The 19,066-nt window shown below is 39.2% G+C and overlaps 1 protein-coding gene across 2 annotated transcripts in view; it reads left to right on the forward strand.

The window, feature by feature from the left end:
* Positions 1–26: 26 nt before the first annotated feature.
* CTNND2 (catenin delta 2) overlaps positions 27–19,066 on the forward strand; it is a 655,980-nt gene continuing 636,940 nt past the window's right edge. For both annotated transcript variants that reach the window (XM_085302090.1, XM_085302091.1), the window contains exon 1: positions 27–139. In XM_085302090.1, coding sequence (XP_085158216.1) covers positions 103–139 — 37 coding nt within the window. In that variant the 5' untranslated portion in view covers positions 27–102. The remainder of the gene's footprint in view (positions 140–19,066) is intronic.

A 19,066-nucleotide genomic window follows, 5' to 3' on the forward strand; every position in this document is an offset into this window, starting at 1 on the left:
AGGATGCTGCAGCTGGGCAAGGTCAGGACCTTGCGGTGAAGCCCCGGGCCGCCGCCCGCGCCTTGCCCGCCGGGCTGAGGATTTGCTGCTGGGTTTTTGTACATGCTTGGGAGGAAAGAGGCTGGATCGGCGCCGATCGGTGAGTACGGCGGCGGCCGTCATGGTGCCAGGTTTCTTTTCCCCCTCCCTTCCTCCCCCCTCCCTTCTCCTCCTCCTTCTCTCCCTTTGCGAGATTTCTGCTCGTGCGGACTGTCGCGCCGCTCCACTCGGCGAGAGCGCCGGGGGGGSCGCGTTTAGGCGCCGGGAGCGGTTCGTGCGCCTTCGGCGGAGAGGTAACAAAGTGCGCTGGTTCCCCGGCTCCTTCCTCCCGCTGCCCCCACCGCTGCCCTCCCTTTCTCCCTGCGTTGCTCGTCGGCTTATGTAGGGCATCGGCGGCGCCGCGGCTCCCGCCGCCCAGCACTAATGTACTCGTTACGGCGGTGAAGTCATGGGCCGGGGAGGGGGGCAGGAAGAGAAGGAGGAGGGGAGGGGGCCGGGGATCCGCTGCCCCCGGCGCCGCTGCCATCGCCGGGCCCCCGAGGCTCCGGGCGGCGCTGAATGGGTGTGTGTGTGCAAGGGTGTGTGTGTGTGTGTATGCGCGGGGGGAGGGCGGGGGTGCCTTCCTTTGAAGCCACCGTCTGCGAAATGCTGCGCCGGAGGAGCGGGCGGAAGGGGGTGGGGAAGGGGGGTTGCGATGTGCTGTTCCGTTGATCTGTATTTAATGGCTGGAAAGGAAAGACGCTTTTCTTCCCTTTTTCCCTTACCTGGCGCTGGTGTGTAATATGCTGGCATCGATTGGCCGGAGCGTAGCCTCGGCTGAGTCGAGGCGCCCCAGAGGAGGTGGAACAGCACGGGCAGCGTGTGTAATACACAGCCTGAGCTGGCCAGGGATCTTGGAGCGAAATAACGATAAAAAAGAAAAACACCCATGGTTCTAGAAACCATGTTAAATATACCCCGGAGGGAGTGGAGACATGCAGATGTGAAAGACATGAATCCTGTTAGGCCAAGACACATTCTTTCTTGTAGTTTAAGTGTTCTGTGTGCTTTGTTCTGATTCAGGGTGTCATGGTTAACCTTACAATTAGTGGCTTTATAGAAAAAAATACCCTAAACTGGTGGGAAATAATTAGAAATGAATAGGCCTTTATTAAACACCAAGCTGTTAACTTTATGGGCTGCAGCAACTGATATTTCATGCCCCTGAAATACATATGCCTTTTTTTTTCCTATTGGTAATAGCAAGATCAAGTATAAACTCTAGATTTCATTTTTTTTCATGACCTGTACCAGTAGCCTAAATGGCCAGTGAAAAGACTGAATCTGCCTGAACTGTAGTTTATGGCACATCTCCCTATAGGGTATGCAAAGATCTCAGGAAAGGGATAGACTACCCAAAATTGTATGGCATTTATGTAAGTCTGCTGTAAGCTTTTGCAAACTCGAGGGAAGGAAAAATCTTTGTCCTTCTCTATTTAAAGGAAGTGTTAAAGTTATCTAATATCACTTAGGCTATGAAACAACAAAAAAAGACTTTTGTTTCTTTTTTTTTTCTTTTTAGTGAAACMCTGGATTGATATTTTTCTCAGCAGGATTGGTATTTTGGAAATAGCTTAGTTAATGGGTCAATACATAAATGATATAGCATGAGCAAGTTAGGCAGGGGTCCCCACAGGAAGCTGCTGATTATTCTCCTTGTTGGCCTTTGAGACTTCAATGCTTCTAGGGCTTTCATGAACCTGTTTTCTACTCTTTACACAGTTTGCTGGGGGCAAATCCCCACCCTAAACCCAAGCAACCTAAGAAGAATGTGATAGATAAGCAAAGCTTGTGCATTCAATGATAGATAATCATCAAATATCCTTGCAAGATTAATTCTGAGTAAAGTTTGTGAATCTCGCCCTTTTCTGTCTATAAAGGACTCTACCTTTYGTGAGCCTTGACTGAGTATCAGTCTGCGTAATGCAAACCTGCAGCGAACTTGCATTAGATAATCCTTATTAGGCAGAAGTTGATTAATGGCTCAGTACTGTGTTGAACATGATTATGTTGAACGTTATAGCACAGAAACAGGAGATCACGTCTTGATCACGTTGGTGAGAGATGGTTTTTGCAGTCTGTTATATAAGCGAGGCTTTGAAAAAAAAGAGGAGTGGAGTCTGCTGTGTGTACACACGAAAGGAAATATCCCTTAAAACTGCAGGTGGAAGCAAAGAGAAGTATTCATTTCTGAATGTGAGTTGTGAGACTTCTTGGGCTTTACAAAAAACTTCTTTTGGGAGAGAACAGCAGCTCCTGTGCTTGAGTTTTTTTCTCAGGTACCTTAGCTGATGTTAAAAGCCCTAAATAGTTTATCAGTAACACATACAAGCTTCTTTCTTTTGCTGTGTTTTTTTTTTTTTTTTTTTTGGAATAAAGCTCCTAAAATAGTTTCATACTCACATAATGAACTCTGACAGACAGCTGCACAAAATAGAAATAGTATCAACCTTAAAAAAAGTGTTTGCATAATTTAATTTGCATAATTTACCTTTGATGATAGATAGCATCAGTTTAACAGCTATGATTCAGTGTAGTATATTTGTTTCTCAAGACGTGTAAAATCAACTTATGCTGTAAATAAAGGGATAGAACAGCTTATTTTAAGGGTTTTAAGAAATACATTTTTAAGTAGGACTGTAGATCGTCATGTAAATGAAGCAGATAACAGAATCAGCAGAACTCATGATTGTTAAATTTTGCACTAAATTTCAGACACRTTTTGTGTTTCATGGTTTGGTGTGATATGATTTTTAGAGCCTACTAGTTGTGGAAGTTCCAGCATATCTTTGTTAGGATTTCAAATGTATTTTTCAACAATTCCTAGAAGCAACTGCATTCAGGAATATCAATGAGATGAGGAAAATACATTATTACAGTAATTTCTACTCAAATAAGAACCTGTAATTTTTTTTGATTCTAGCTGATTGCACTTGAAATATCAAACTATTCATAACTAACAAGCTACAGTTTGTTTGACCAAAAAAAAAAAAAATGTAATGGATTGTTTCTCCTCTTTGAAAGTCTCAGTAATATCTTATAGGATTAATTTAGGATGATTATTTAACTGCACAGTGCTAAATTTAACAGCTAATAAAATATATATGTAAATCATAAACCACTAACTGATAGGCAACATTTTTTAAATAGAATGAATCTTCAAAGAGTCCCCATAAAATCCCATTTTGATTTAAAAGAGAAATTCATTTTCCTGAGAAAAGCCATTACACCTAGGAAAAACATTACTTTTTCTGACTTTTTTGATAGTGCCATGATGGGAAAACTTTGTGTTTGATGTCTCTTATGTCAGTATGAAGTCTTCATGTAGGACAGGTGTGCGATCCTCTGCTCACGTACTGCAGAATCACAAGACCCTTTGGTTTGTGGCTCTTCTACAGTTAGACTAATCTGGAAAGAATTTCARTGGCAGTGTGACACACTGAAACAATTTCTTCTATTCCTTTGGGATGTGCTAACTTGGTGTCATCAATAGATGCAAAAAGCAGGTTGCCTGACCCGATTCTCTGGCAGTGTATAGACAAAATTCAAGCTCAATAAAATTGAAAAGGAAATATAGTATCTGCTTCTGTGTAAACTAATAGCTGTGTTAATAGATTTTTTAAAAATTAGTTGCYAGTTTAATGGAAAACTGCAACAAAGATCTCTTCATCTGTGACAGCAAGTATTTAATACATTTTTAAATTGTTCTTGGCTTACTGAATTCTAGTGCATCCTTACTGACTCTTAGCTGCATATTCTTGTTTACAAAATTTGACTATATTAATAAGTTGACTATATTAATAAGTTGTAACTTCAGGAGGCATGAAACATGGAACAACATGTATTATCTTGTCCTTTTGATCATTACTTATTTTATTGGTTTAAAGTTTCTGGAGAAACAGGTTTCTAATGAAACTTTAAAACTTCATACTTTGAAACTCATCACAAATGTGGTAACTTTTTTTTAATTCATATATAAATTAATCATATATGATAATACATATGATTATGATCCATTATAGTTTTGCTGTAGAGTAAACTATTACTTTTTGCTTATTTTCAGTTGGCTTCATTTTATTTTGAGAAGCCTGAATAGGCAGAGTCCATATCAAGCAGCAATTTTCAAAGTCCAGAACATCTGAGAGCCAAAAGGGCTCTCATATAAAATTCTCTAGRAGAAGATTCTCTCTCTCTCTCTCTCWMWMTCTCTCTCTYTTTTYTYTTTTTTTTTTTTCCCTGCCAAGTTTGTAATCTCTAAATCTTCACAGGACAGCAAGTGCATCTTGTTCAAGAAAATTTATTTTCAAAACTGACAGTAAAACTTTAATTAGTCTGCTTAGTATAACGTATGTGTTCCTTTTTCAGTGAAGCTAACTGTCCAACGTAGTCAATTATTGTTTAATTAAGTATCACTAAAATATTCCTTTAAGGTTAAATTTTTGAAGGGAGCCTAATGAAATTAGGCATGTGGCATAAACAGGAATTCTAATGGAATTCTTATTGTTTTAAAACCCACTGGATGACACTTTTAACATTTTTTTTATATCAAGTTACTTTCTTTTAAAATACTATTTTTTAAAAATAATCAGAAATAATTAATACAGTAGTGGAAAATTACCTTTTGCCACCACTAGGATTACTAACATTTATAATCTGCTTTCTGTAAAGGCATAACCCTTTCATTAAAACCAGCAGGCAGTTTGGAAGAGTGACTGGCAAAATTATTAGAGGTGACTCCAGACACTAAAATCACTAAAATTCAAGGCAAATGTCATATTTTTTAATTCCTCTTTTTTTTTTTTTTTTTTTTTTTTTTTTACTTTTTTTTTTTTTTTTTTTTTTTTTTTTTTTTTTTTTTTCTGAGAAAGTACTTCTACAATTTTTGAACTGGAAATTTTGTTACTTTCTCTGAATGTTCTGCTTGGCTGATGGTGTAACCATCAGGTTTATTCATTCTTAGATGTGCGTATTGTCTGCTCTTTTACAGAAGAAAGTAGGTTGTTGTTCCAGTTGGAACAGCTTGTTTAAAAATAATTTATCTCCTTGCCAAGAGGTTGCCTGTTGCCTTACCTATTTGGCGTATGGGAAGGCAGAAGCCTCCTCTCACTAATTTTTGACATGAAGGATGGCATGGCAATGAGTATGGAGGTGACTAAGAAACAGCTTGAGATAGCAGAAGGTGAGGTCAGAGAACAGCTCTCTGCAGAAGCAAAGGCTTAAACATTTTCAGCAAAGTAAATGACTCAGGGTTAAAGAAGTGTAGAAAGAGAAAGGCTGCATGGGCAAGCCATGTTGTTGTCTTCTATGCCAGAATTTTCAGAGAAACTGGAATATCTAAATAAGCAGATGCCTGAAGGCATTCTTGAAATCATCTCTGTCTCACATTTAGTTATTACAACAGTAAATACACTGCAGGCCAGTTTTTGAACATGCCTAGTGGCATCATCTCACTTCTGCATGGCTCGGTACCTCTGAAAGTGAGGTGCTGTGTGATCTGCAAGCTGATGTCCCACTGAAGATGGGACTTGGGCTCCAAGGTGGTGTAGATGCAAAGTAAAAAAAGTAGGTAATTAGTGAATTCTTAAAAATTTAAGTCTAGATCAGTCTACGAGTATTTCTGACAAATCAGGATGTATGGTTTATGATTTTTTTTTAATTTTCTGAATCTTTCTGATGAAGTAATACTCTAATAAGAGGTCTATTTTAAGAAATATAGGTACAAAGCCTTTTTATGACCTAATTCTTTGCAGGAAGAGGGCAGAATGTGAAGGAGTTGTGGCAAATGCTCAACCCTGATGTCAGACCATGAATTAAAATTCTGATACGTCTGGTTCTTCAATTAAGTAAAAAGGAAGCGCATGGATATTACTAGAACTTTTTTTCAGATAAGATACTTTCTTTAAAAAAGTGTTCCGTAAGTCTTATTAGTAGACTATCTTACTACAGCAAAGTTTTCAGTGATGGCAGTGTAGGATGGAAGGACTTTTTCTGGCTCAGGAACTCTCTTCTGGCATCATAGAGAACATGATAATCTGAAACACTTAATATTGCAACAATTCAGATTTCTTGCTTCCCCTTGTTCTCATCAGCAGTCTTTAAAAAAAAAAAAAAAAAAAAGAAAAGAAAGAAAACTCGCTCTTTGTAGCTGCAGAGCTTGTTACACTATCTAACCTAAACGTGTTTATGGTTAGTTTATTGTTTATTCTGGTTTGTCCTTGTGCCAGCATTGACTTGTGGTTTATGTAGCTCTTTTCTCATGCCTGTGTTTATCGCTCTGATGGTTTCCTAAGAGCAATCAGAAGCCCTTTCAGCCCTCCTTTTGTGAGAGCTCCTTCACTTTCCCATTCACAAGGGGCTCTTCRTTTTCCCTCTTAATCCTGGTTGTTTGCTCTGTCTGGTTTAAGTTATCTTTTCTAAACATGAATAAAAAGACCTCCATGTGAGGTAGGACCAGAGTCTTTAAGTACAAGTACTGCTTTTTTGTATCAGAGTTCTGTTGGTTTGTCCTAAGTTGTTGTCTGCTGTTTTCCTATTTTCGGAAGTGGTGATCTGCAGTTACTCCCAGGCTCCCTGGTAGGCTGAGCTTATTTTATTCCAAGCCAAAGTTGTTGTTGCTCTCAGTAACACCTGACTGGTCTGTTTGGTGCTGTTGAATCTCATCTTATTTCTCATTACAACAACTCTTTCAGTGTGATAGCTTTAGGGTTTTTGTTTGTTTGTTTTTGTGGTAATTACTCTTGAATTTACGTCCTGCAGTTCTCTTCATGTCAAATTCATTAATGGCAATAAGGTCCTGAGATGCATTGTTTGAGTCAAAATGCTTTTGTTTTATTTTTAGATAAAGAACAATTTGCTGTTTAATACAAGACAGATGTCAAGGAGAAGCGGTTAAGATGTGCTTATGGATCCTTTTGGCTTAATATTTGGTTTGAAGGAAGGGTCAGCTGACAGTTGGAAGAAATGGATGAGTCTTGGGATGATGAAAACTGTCTGAACCTCTGCCCCGCCTTTTTCCCCAAAATACTTCAACTGCACTAACGGGGAAGGATATTTGACGTTAATAATAACAATAATTTGACATTATTGTTATAGTCTATTGATCCTGTGACTTTCTTCTTCCTTGTCATGCATATAAATYGCAGGTGTTTCTTGTTTTGATGGTGTTCACTTCCTGTATGCATTATTTTGTTAATACAAAACACTTTTAAATATCTAGAGGAGTAATATTTTTTTTCCTTTCTGAAAAGTCACTGTTCTACAGCATTGCCGTAGTTGTGGTGAGGCTGTGATATTATAGGCTTCTTTAGATAAAATGGAATTATCTCGTGGTACTTGCAGGAAATCTGACTTGTGTAGTTCACTTTAAAAGAAAAGAAAACAAAGTAAAACAAAAAAAMCTCTTGCACAGCAGAGGAATAATATGAAGACACTCTGATCCTGAARATTCACCTGTATGTCAGCATGAGAGAACCACACTGATTTTTTTCAACCTATATCCTTTTATACCACATGATAGTAACCTGACCTTTCGTTCTGTGCCCAGCCTTGTCTAACCAGATAGGCTTAAAAATGCACTGAGCAGAATGAACAAGCTTTGGATATTTTACAAAAGTTTTCACTTTAATAAAGGACACTGACAATAATTGAAGAAACATGTAATTCCTGTTGTTCTTACTGCGCAGCTAACAGAGGCAGTGAACAGATGCAGCAGTTTGCGCAGCAGTTTGTGCAGTTAGGTGCAAGAAGACATCTTTCTTCTCCCAGCGTCAGTAGTGCCCACTCTTGCTAACATGGTTGTAACTCGCCGTAAAGCATATTTGCCAGTGGCTGTGGGAATTGCTGCATCAGCTGTGTCGGAAGCTTTAACCCAGACAGAGCCTCTTGCAGCAGAGGCTGCCCTACAGGTCCCAGGCTGCAGGGAGTGCTTGGAGCCTCTCCAGAAGGCCTGGACTGATGGTCTGCCCTCCTGCAAGAGGTGCTCTGTTGTTGACAATCTGTGTCCTCAAGTCAAAGAGTTGTGGGATGAAGTCAGACCGCAAAACATGTGAGAAAGCAAGCAGGAGATAGACAGGGCATTGTCRGAGACTGTACTGCTCCCGGAGTCCCTATCCCCTGCAGCAGGGGAGYTGCTGGAGGACTCTGTGAAGAGTGAAATAGTACAGCACTGTCAAAGAAGGCTGGAAGCTGGTTGCTTCTCGAACAAAAAGAAGAAAGGTCCCTAATCCTCCTGTAGACTTGGAATTACAGTTGAACAGGTTTAGTGCACTCCAGGATGAGGAGAACCCAGACCTGACCTCAAGGGAAGCAACTGGGCTGTCTGAGCCTGTGCCTTGCATGACCACTCGGAAGAGGCCATGAGTGGTTGTAGTGGGTGATTCCATGCTGAGGGGGTCAGCGGTGCCTATCTGCCGACCTGACCCCTCCTCTAGAGAGGTTTGCTGCCTGCTGGGGGCGAGGATATGAGATGTGTCTGAAAGGCTACCAAGTAGTCTGATGTACACTCATCAGACTACTGCCCTCTGCTGCTCTTTCTTGTGGGTGCTAGTGATACAGAGAACAAACTAGAGACAATCAAGACTTCAAGGCCTTGGGCGTGGTGGTCAAGGGTCTGGGAGCCCAGGTGGTCTTCTCATAGGTCCTGCCGATTAGGAGGAGGCATGGGAAGAGGAATAGGAAGATTTTCCAAATCAACAACTGGCTACGCTGCTGGTGTTGGCAACAGAGTTTTGGATTCTATAACCATGGAACATGGTTTGAAGGCTAACAACTGGTGGGGAGAGATGGGATTCACCTCACCAAGCAGAGCACATTTGTCTTTGCCAGCAGGTTGGCCAGCCTTGTAAAGATGGCTTTAAACTAGGTGGGAAGGGGGAGAGGGTAGACAACAAAACACAAGTTGGCTTGGGGGGGCCTCCAATGGGTGCATGCAGTTGGGGATGGGCATTTGGGACATGGCTATGGGGGACCCCCCCTACACCCTTCCTGGGAAACCTGCAGGCATGATGACCTCTTTGAAATGCGTGTACACCAATGCAGGCAGCATGGAAAACAAACAGGAGGAGCTGGAGGTCTGTGTGCAATTGCAGGGCCATGATCTCACTGCAATTATAGAGACATAGTGGGACAGCTCACATGACTGGAATGCTGTCATGGATGGCTATGTGCTTTTTAGGAAAGACAGGCCAGGAAGGTGAGGTGGTGGAGCTGCTCTTTATGTGAGAGAGTAACTGGAATGCATCGAGCTCTGCCTAGGGGTGGAGGAGGAGGAGGCAGTTGAGAGCTTATGGGTAAAGATCAAAGGGCAGGCTAGCATGGGGGACACTGCTGTGGGTGTCTACTACAGGCCACCTGACCAGGAAGAGAAAGTTGATGAGGCCTTCTATAGSCAGCTGGAGGTAGCCTCAAGATCACAGGCCCTGGTTCTCATGGGGAACTTCAACMACCCTGACATCTGCTGGAGGGACTACACAGCAAGGCACAAACAGTCCAGGAGGCTCCTGCAATGCATCAGTGATAACTTCTTGTCACAAAGGGTGGAGGAGCCAATGAGGAAGGGTGTCCTGCTGGACCTTGTCCTTACCGACAGAGAGGGACTGGTTAGAGATGTGAAGGCTGGGGGCAGCCTTGGCTGCAGTGACCACGAGATGGTGGAGTTCAGGATGCTGCAGGAAAGAACTAAGGCAACAAGCAGGATTGCAACCCTGGACTTCAGGAGAGTGGACTTTGGGCTCTTCAGAGACCTATTTGGAAGAATCTCATGGGTTAAGGCCCTAGAAGGAAGGGGAGTCCAGGAGAGCTGGCTAGTATTCAAGCGTCGCTTCTTCCAAGCTCAAGAGCGGTGTATCCCTATGAGTAAGAAATGCAGCAAAAGGGGCAGGTGACCTGCATGGGTGAGCAAAGAGCTCTTGGCCAAATTCAGACAGGAGAAGAAAGTCCACAGAATGTGGAAGAGGGGACAGGCTGCTTGGGAGAATTATAGGAATGCTGTCAGAGTATGTAGACATGCTGTGAGGAAGGCTAAGGCCCAGTTGGAATTGAGTCTGACAAGGGATGTTAAGGACAACAGGAAGGGCATCAAATACATCAGCAGCAAGAGGAGGACTAGGGAAAATGTGGGCCTGCTACTGAATGGGGCGGGGGCCCTGGCGACAAGGGATACAGAGAAGGCAGAATTACTCAATGCCTTCTTTGCTTCAGTCTTCACTGCTAAGGGCAACCCCCAGGAATCCTGCTGCCTGGATGTGAGGGAGAAGGTTTGGAGAAGGGAAGACTAATAGGGTTGGAAGCCCTTTTTAGGGATCAGCAAATTAATTCCCAAAGGCTGCTCAGCTGTGTCTGCATGATTTTTGGAAGGTAAAGTTTGGTTCACTGTTGCGGGGGAAGCCATTTGTAATCTGGCATAGACCTCATGAAGGATTAACTACTACCCGTGCTTTTATTTTGCTAATGACATATATCCTATAATTGAGTGCATATTAGATATATAATATCCTTTCCTCTCCTCTTCCTGTGTAAGTTCGATGATCATTTAAAGGTCTGATGTGTTCAGGAATGAACAGTCTTTCTGATAAATGTGGCAGCCTATCGTACTTGTTTTTCACACTTGGATTTTGACTTCTTTTGTCTTTACCAAGAGCAAATATAGTATCGCACAGAGTTTTAGAGGCCTTGGTGAACTCTGAATTCAATCTCTTCAAAGAAAAAATGGGTAGATTCAGCTTAATTAGAAACATGTATGYGTAATCAAAGAATTTTAGAATCACAGTTTTTAAAAATAAGTTAAGAACAGAAATAGCATTATGATACAAAGAATACCTTTATACATAAATGAGAGTACTGAAGAGAAGCAATAAGACCATTTTCAAAATGCTTAATGTGCTATTCTGTTAGTGTACTCAGATAAATTGGTGCTTGATATGTACGATAGCATTTCGTTCAACAAAAACCAATTCCAAAGCATGCATTTCTGGTCAAATTAAAGAAGTTTGTTAACCTATCACTGTGCTTCTATGGGGACACTACTCACTCATATTTTTCAGTGCTAACTTTTATAATGAGCAATCAAAGAATAGAGAATACTTCTTTGTATTTCAAAAGGAAGCAAACACTTCCTTACATTCTGTGCTTGCTTATGCAGCCAAGTTTGTGCAATAGTTACTTCATGTGGATGAAATGCAAATTTACGGTGTAAAACTTAGCTTTTGTATCTCTTTGCCTTTTTGAGATTGAGTTTTGATCAATTGCCTTAAATATTCCCTAAGTTTATTTTTAAATAAATTTTTAAAAAAACCTTAAACTGAACAGATCAAGACACCAGTTTCTTTGTAGCAGAAATAATATTCTAAGCTTTGATCACGTTTTATGCCTTGACTTTAGCTTAGAGTGGCTAAAACTTTGCACAGTTGCATAAATAAGGCAATTTAGACTTGATTTCCAGAGGAGCTAGTTACCCTGTAGAATCGAGGTGCAGTAGCTTTATTATATGGCCTTTGTGTTGTGAAGTGCCTCAGAAGAGGGCCCTTGAGTAAGGTCTGTGGCTCCCTTGGCCAGCGAGGAGCAGTACGGCTCTGCCCAGCAGCCTCCTATGGCTGCCGCCGAGGAGTGCCCTGGGTGAGGCTCCCTCAGCATGGTCTCCCCTCCAGAAATAACCCGTCGAGGAGGTGCCTGGCTTCTAATCAGCGTGAGGACCATGTGCCGGGTCCCCCAGTGGGCTGGGGGTTGCTGGTGATCTGCTGACAGAACAGGCTCTGGCCAGGGCCATGATGTTCATCGAGGAGCCCGAGACACACTGCGGTACAAATTGGTTTTGTGTCTTTTACTGTGTATCTAGTGCACTGAGGAGAGGAGATCAGAGATACTGTTAATAGCAAACCAAAGTGGAATGGGGGAAGGAAAAGGAGCTGGAAGGGCTTTTACAGTTGCTGTAACATCAGTGAATTTGTGAGATGCAAATTCAGTTGTTCAGCAGAGGCAGTTGAGCCAGTCTGCTGGTATGTGGTGAAAACTTTTAGAAATACGTTTTCAGGAATGCTTTATTTACAAAGTATACTAGTTCCAACAGGAAACCTTGTACTAATTCAATAAGGAAAACACAATTTGCACAGGTTTGAGACAAAAATGCACTCATATATTCTACTTATGTGGGCAATGAACTCTGTCTGACTGATCTTTCTATACAAAGCATAAGCACGCTTTCACCTCCTGACTTTAAAACCTAGGTCTCTCTCAACAAATCTTATTCTTCCAAGTCTGCTGAAGTTAATAGGAGTTTGACCCTGGCCAGAATACAGTCTTACAAGGCAAACATTTAATGCTTATTTGTTCTATGGGATTTTTGCTCTGATATGGTCTTAAGTTTGAAAAGTGTTTTATGTTTTTATTATATTTGCAAGCATTTTATATCTAATTCTTATAGTTTTTTTTAAAAAAAAATCTAATATCTTGGACTCAAAGATTCACCTATACTTGCTGTTATTCTCTGCCCAGTGCCCCCAGAAGTTGCTTTTRAAAATGGAGTTAGCTGTACCTGTGTCAAACCTTAAAATTCTTCTCTTGCTTATGAATGTGTATTGTATAGCTTGCATAATAATGAACTCCAAAGCTACATAATTTTATATTTCTCCCAAGCAAATCCTTGTCTTCTCATTGAAATAGGTAATTGAAATCCAACTGAATCAATGGGAAACATGAGCTTTGCAGGACATAGCTTCATCAGCAATTTTTTAAAATCTCTTCATTCAGCTATTCTACCTCCTTGACCATCAAACAATTGCACAATCTAATGTTTGTCATGGTACAGGTTTTTTTAAAGAAAAATACTGATATTGTGGACACTAGTGCAATCCTAAAATAGGCAGGATGAGTAATCTCAGCACTAGTATATAATTCTTATGCTTCAAGATTTTTAATTTTTGCTGTACTAGGTCAAATGTTTCTTTTCCAACTTCAGGCAACACATAAGACTTCCATGTTGGAGGGGGGGGAGGTGTGTTGTGGGAAGGAGGAAGGAAAAATCAGAGTGGTAGTTTGTTTAGCGAACTTGTCCTAAAGAGAAAAAAAAACCATCCTCCTGGCCTCTGGAACAGTAATGGTCTTGAAGAATGAGGTTTTTTTAATCTAATACTATAGCATGCTAGACARTAAATGGTACTATTGTCTAGGCAGTTGTATAGACTTTTAATTTTATGGAATACGATGTGTTGTTCTTGTGAATAAAGCAATTATTTCTCTTCCTTCTTTCTATTTTTAGTTCACTTACTCTTAGTGTACTTAGCAAGCTTTCAGTAAAACATCAGGACTATAATAAAGAAGCAAGGATTGCTGAATGTGAAAAGCTTAATGTGCTCATAATATTTAAATCTGCCCTTTTTTCAAATAATTTATAATAATCTTTATTTCTATTTGGCCATTTTGGTTCTATTTTGGACTTAATAACTATTAATACTTGCAGAGTGGCCAAAAATCAGTTATTTTGTCAGGTGGCTTTTTTTTGGGTGCATCTAATTGGCACCAGTATACAATATACTTTTTGCTTARCAAAAGAGAATGAGTAGCTGATATAAAAAAGAAGTGACATTGGCCAGGAAGAACATGGCAAATAGAAAAATGAAGTTGGCCCTAAAACTGGAAGAAAGGRAGAAAGTGTGACTGCCCTTGAGGTTACAGAGTTAAAAGTATTTGGCTTTCYCTAACTGTACTACCTGTTGATCCACTTTCTGAAATGCATTAGTCCTTGACTATGGTCTGTAAAGATCCAGATGAATTGATATTGTAGTCTCTTAAACCTGTCTTGAGCTTGTCTGTAGAGAAGTAGGTGCTATGTTTCTTCCTCTATGCACATTCAAGGCAATTCGAATGCATGTTCTTTCTGGTCCCATCTTTTTTCCATGTTTATTGACCTACTGAGCAAAACCATGGACTGTGTTAAGCAGATTGTGTGCACTATGATGCTGTCACACTGTTATACTGAAAACAGGATTAATTTTTGACCTTATGGTGATGTGATTTAGTCTTCAGATCCAGAATGAAGTGTTGGACTTCAGGTTCAACTTTTTCTAGTCATCTGAAAATAAGAGTACGAACACTGGATGCTAAGAATGCTTTTAGTAACATCCAGCCTTCTGTATGTTTGTTGATTATGCATATGAATATGAGATATTTTATTATTTGATTAAAAGCTTAAAAATAAGAAATGAGAAAAATTTGAACTGAGTAAGTTTCCTTTCAAATTGCTAGAAAGTGTGGCAGCCAACTGAAACTTAGGTTAGTGATACCTTTTAATCTGTCTAGTACATACCTTTATTTATTTTATTGTGTCAGAAATGAGCTGTTGTTTTTAGAAACCTCATTTCTATATTTTTTGTAGCTAGTTTACTATATATTGAATTTGATTGTCTGTTATCCCTTTTCTTTTCCTTTCCCAGAGTAAGAGCTAATGTATAAATGCTTAAGCTGTACCTTCCTTTCTAAGAATCAGAATATCTGTATCATGTCACTGAAGTACAAGATTGTTTCCTTTGTTTTTCTAGATCTGGATATTTTTTGAATTGTTTCTTCTAGAAATTGTTGTGAATTTTCCAGTATCAACTTGTATTCAATCAAAAATAATAAATAGTAAATAGCAAAAAAGTTTTATGAACAAATTTCTAATAAGGTTCAGTAGCAGCTTTCAGGTATTTGAGAGGGGATCAGACCTTCAGGTGGTTGCTGGCTGAGAATTAATGTAACTTTTGGATTTTATGTAGGTGAAGTTTGTTACTTTGTTTTTAAAGCAAAAATATTATTTCTGCTACAGTTAAAATTGAATAAGATTAGAATTTTAATAACAGTTATGGTGCAAATAGATTAGGTAGATGGTATATAAGAGACAGGCATGTAAAATTTTACTTGAGGGTGTGTGTTCATGTGAGAGAAACACTGTAGAAGCTGGTGGAGGAAATGTAATGGTAGATCGTGTACGTGGAACTGTAACATGAGGTTTTAGTGGCTGCTCTGAAATCAGCTCAGCAGTAAATGATACTGAAAAGCATCTCAGATTGCCTCTGTAATTCATCAAGAATCTTGCCTATTGGAATAGTTTAAGTTGTGACACATTTTTGGATTTGGATCAACTGAAAGAAGTAAAATCATTGCAATAAATCCTTTACTACTTAACTGAAATTTGAGGAATGTTGAGAGAGTTTTAGTTTTGTGTTCCATTCCCTTCCAAGTGCAACTTACATTAGCTTATAGGAAGGAGCTAGAGACTTGCAATTTATTTCACAATATTATTTTTGAGATGGTGAATGTTTTTCTGAAAGACTGCTATACAGCAGCATTTATAGAGCTGAAGAAAGTAAGGACAGCACAAAGCTTGTTCTTCTTTGCATATGAATCATTTTAAAGATCTTTCAAAAAGGTGACTTGTGCTGCTGATGAATTTATAGTACATTCTGTAATGTTTCTGTTTTTTTAATCTTCATCTTTCTTATATAGAAGAATAAAAATGGGCTTGTAATTTAAGGCCTGACCATTTTTACATTCAAACCTTTTGAAGCTTGAAATATGTACTCAATTTTTAGTATTACRTAAATACGAATTTCAAATATTGCCCAAAACATAGCAAATGTTTAAAGCAATACTACCTCTCCTTTAATTTTTTTCAATACTCTTTATGAGGTAGATTTTCTCCTTTATGAAAACTTTTGTTCTGTTGTTTTGAAACAGTCGTTAATAGCTTCAATGGAACATCGTGGAAATATCTGTTACCTTGTAAATTCTGTTGTTGCTTTACTTTTTTTTTTCTTCTCCCCTCTTGTAAACATCTGGGATGTCTCCTGCTCTCTGACAGAATGGGAGTGCTATTGCTTGCTAGCAAATGTGCTTATGTGTTAAATATTTGCGTCCCTCTACAGTTTTTCTTATTACTTCCTAGAAATGAGGTTTATAGGTAAAATTGTTTTATGATGCAAAAAGGTGTCATAAAGAGGCTTATGCTGTTACTTGTTAGATGTAGGCTAGCTTGTGGTAGAAGCTCCAGGGAATTCCTTCAGCCATCCTGCTGGCAGGTCATGTTTCAGTCTTTCCTATTGTCATACCTGTATGGAGCCATTTTTTTCAACCTTTTTGAGTAGGAATATATTTGCTTTTTATTGCAACTGGATTTCAGTGGACTAATATTGTAATGAAGCTGGATCTGTTTAAGGTAAACATAAGTTACAAGAGGAGCCTTTAGCTAGCTTGAAGCTAGTAATTCTCCCAGTATTTCACCTCTTGGCACACTGGGTATACCAGCGATGAGCTCAACCACTGAGTTAATCTCTAACCTTTTGCAAGAAATAACAAACAAAAGCAGCACAATCATAAGTACACTTCAGCTGTATCTTCATTTGCAGAGTGGCATACAACCAAAGCCCTCTCAGTATATGTTTAGAAAATCATGTACTGTAGATTCATTAGCTGTTCCATATAAGAAAGAGCATATGCAGGAATGCAGATGGAGTAACAGACTGTAATGTTAATTTATCAGTCACRGAAGCAATCAAACATAGTGGGGGCTTTTTATTTTGTACTGCATCAGTGTTTTGACATCTCTATTTAGATCACACCCTTGTTGACCTAGCACTGTCCAAACCATACTCACAGATGGTCCTTACAATGAAGAGTTCAGAAACCTAGCTAACAGGAGTGGTGAAGGGAAAACAAGTTTAGAGGGGTTGAAATTAGGTCAGGTAAAAGCCTGAAAGCAGGATCCTGGTTGTCTCTGAGAACAAGCAGCCTTTTCCATCCTGCTCAAGCAAATACTTGGCTCTTGTTATATTGCTATCAGCGCCTGGATGGTAAAAACTAACTTTTGCTTGACTCTATATGACACTTTCCCAGAGTAGGTAATAACATGTTGTATGTCATCCAAAAGGCTCTTTTCCAAAACAGCAAATAACGGTGCTCTACTTGTGTGTCTTTCTGAAAATGAATATTTACTCATAAGTAAAAGGTGAATCATTTGGAGGAGGGAAAGAAAGGGGAACAAGTTAAACTATATTGGTTCACTCTCCTTATAAGAAGCTTTAAAAACAAAAGAAAACTTGCTCCTTCAAGAATAAGRAAGCCATACAGAGTCTTAGCAAATACGCTGCCAGTCCCTTACTTCATGTTATATTAACGTGGGGCAGATCAGGAATATTATTAAACTCATGAGTGAGAATCTGTCGCTCTGTGTTTCCATTGCGTGTTATGAGAGAGAACTGGGTTCTGACAGCTTCTGCTCAGGCCTTACCTTCATACCAAGAGTAATTTTCCTTCCTTCTGTCCTTTTTTTTTTATTTAAAGCAAAAAGCACTAACCCAGTCTCAGTTACAGCAGGAGGGTCAGGGACAAATGCCTGAGCTTTCTACGCCTTCAGAATGCTTCCTTCAAATAAGAGTTGAGCTGGTGGCGAAGAAATTACATCTCTGTTATCAAAATCCTTCACTTGGCAAAAGTAGGCCTTAGAATATTTAGACAATCAGCAATTTTCCATCACTTTCACAAAACAGTAAATGCTCTTCTAATTTCTTAAAAATAATTTCTTAAAAACACCCCAGAGCTTTTAATATGATACATCAGAAAGGGCCTTTTTTGAGATTATTTTTCTTGACTTTTTTTTTTTTTTTTAAGAAAAAGAAACAAAAACAAGAAACAAACCAAATAAGGGGTGCCAGTGGGGTTAGATGGTTGAGAACATGGGCTTTCTTTGGCCTGGCTCAATGGATCAGAAGGTAACTGTAGACTCCCCACCCAACTTCGATAGGGAATGTCACCTATAGCAGGTATTTCAGGCCACTGTCAGCTTCAGTGAGGATCTGAGGAATAAATCAGTGATACAAGAACTCTATTTKCTGCTTCCTTACAACATACAGAAATAAAATGGAAAAAACAGGGGTAGAGGAGGAAAAATATTTCTAGGCTAGCACAGATACTCAGAATAACTGCTCCTCCAACAAAAAAGGACAGTCTATTTTTTCAGAATCAAAATATCAAGAATGTTATTACAAAACAATAAAATAAACTTTGTTGTGCGTAGTAAAGGCAGTCACCTTTGTTTCATGAGTTGAAAGCAAAGTAAAATACTTTGAGTATAGATATTGGCTTTGGTGATGATGGGAGCATATAATGATAGTTTTGACTGTATTACARGTTATCTTTAATTTTCTGAAATAATTTACAGATAGTAAACATAAATAGATTTTTCACTGTATATTAAAACACAACACTAATTTTAAGAAATAAAATTTATTACATGTTAATTCCATRAAAAGTAAGTTGCAACTCTTGTAGCTGATGCTATTTCACTTAAAAACAAACAAAAATYTTGCTGTTTTTATTAAAAAATAATTTTTACTACTTCAAACCATTTACGCGCTTGCAGTCACCCTTGAAAGCATGGTATATGAATACTTCACAAATGTCCACTGAATTTTAGAATATCTGCACTCTAATCTAAATATCTGTCCCAAAAGCATGTACCTAAAGTGATTGCCCTTCACATTTTCATGTAATTCAAGGAGATGCTCAAAGCAATTCTGTTTTTGCTCTCCATTTTTCCTTTCTGTGGTCAGATTACAGTCAGTAAGACTTGCATATTTTGTGCACCACTTACACTTCAAAAAGGTAAATACAAGGCAATGATGATGATATTTCCTAAAGATGCAATCTGAGGAGAAATTCCAGTTTAAAAACTGCAGTTGTTAGGAGATAAGTTTGTGTCCATATCCCAGAGCAGGTTTACCTTCTTCATCCATGGTAGACAGATGAATTTCTTTTTTCTGCTCAGAGAATGTAGTCTTTTTTTAATTATTATTTTATTTTTATTCCCCCCCCCCGTCCATCCTACTAGACTGTTGCAGAGTCGGGCACCCTCCCCTGACATCACTCAATCTTTACTCATGTGCGCTTCATTCCAGGCTTCATGTGCTTGTGTTTTCAGCCACTGGCTTGCTAGCTTTGGATGTGGTGTTTTTTTTTTTTTTTT

The sequence above is a fragment of the Rhea americana genome, unplaced genomic scaffold (genome assembly GCF_003343005.1).
Source record: "Rhea americana isolate MKP2758 unplaced genomic scaffold, rheAme1 scaffold_185, whole genome shotgun sequence".
NCBI classification, from domain to species: Eukaryota; Metazoa; Chordata; class Aves; order Rheiformes; family Rheidae; genus Rhea; species Rhea americana.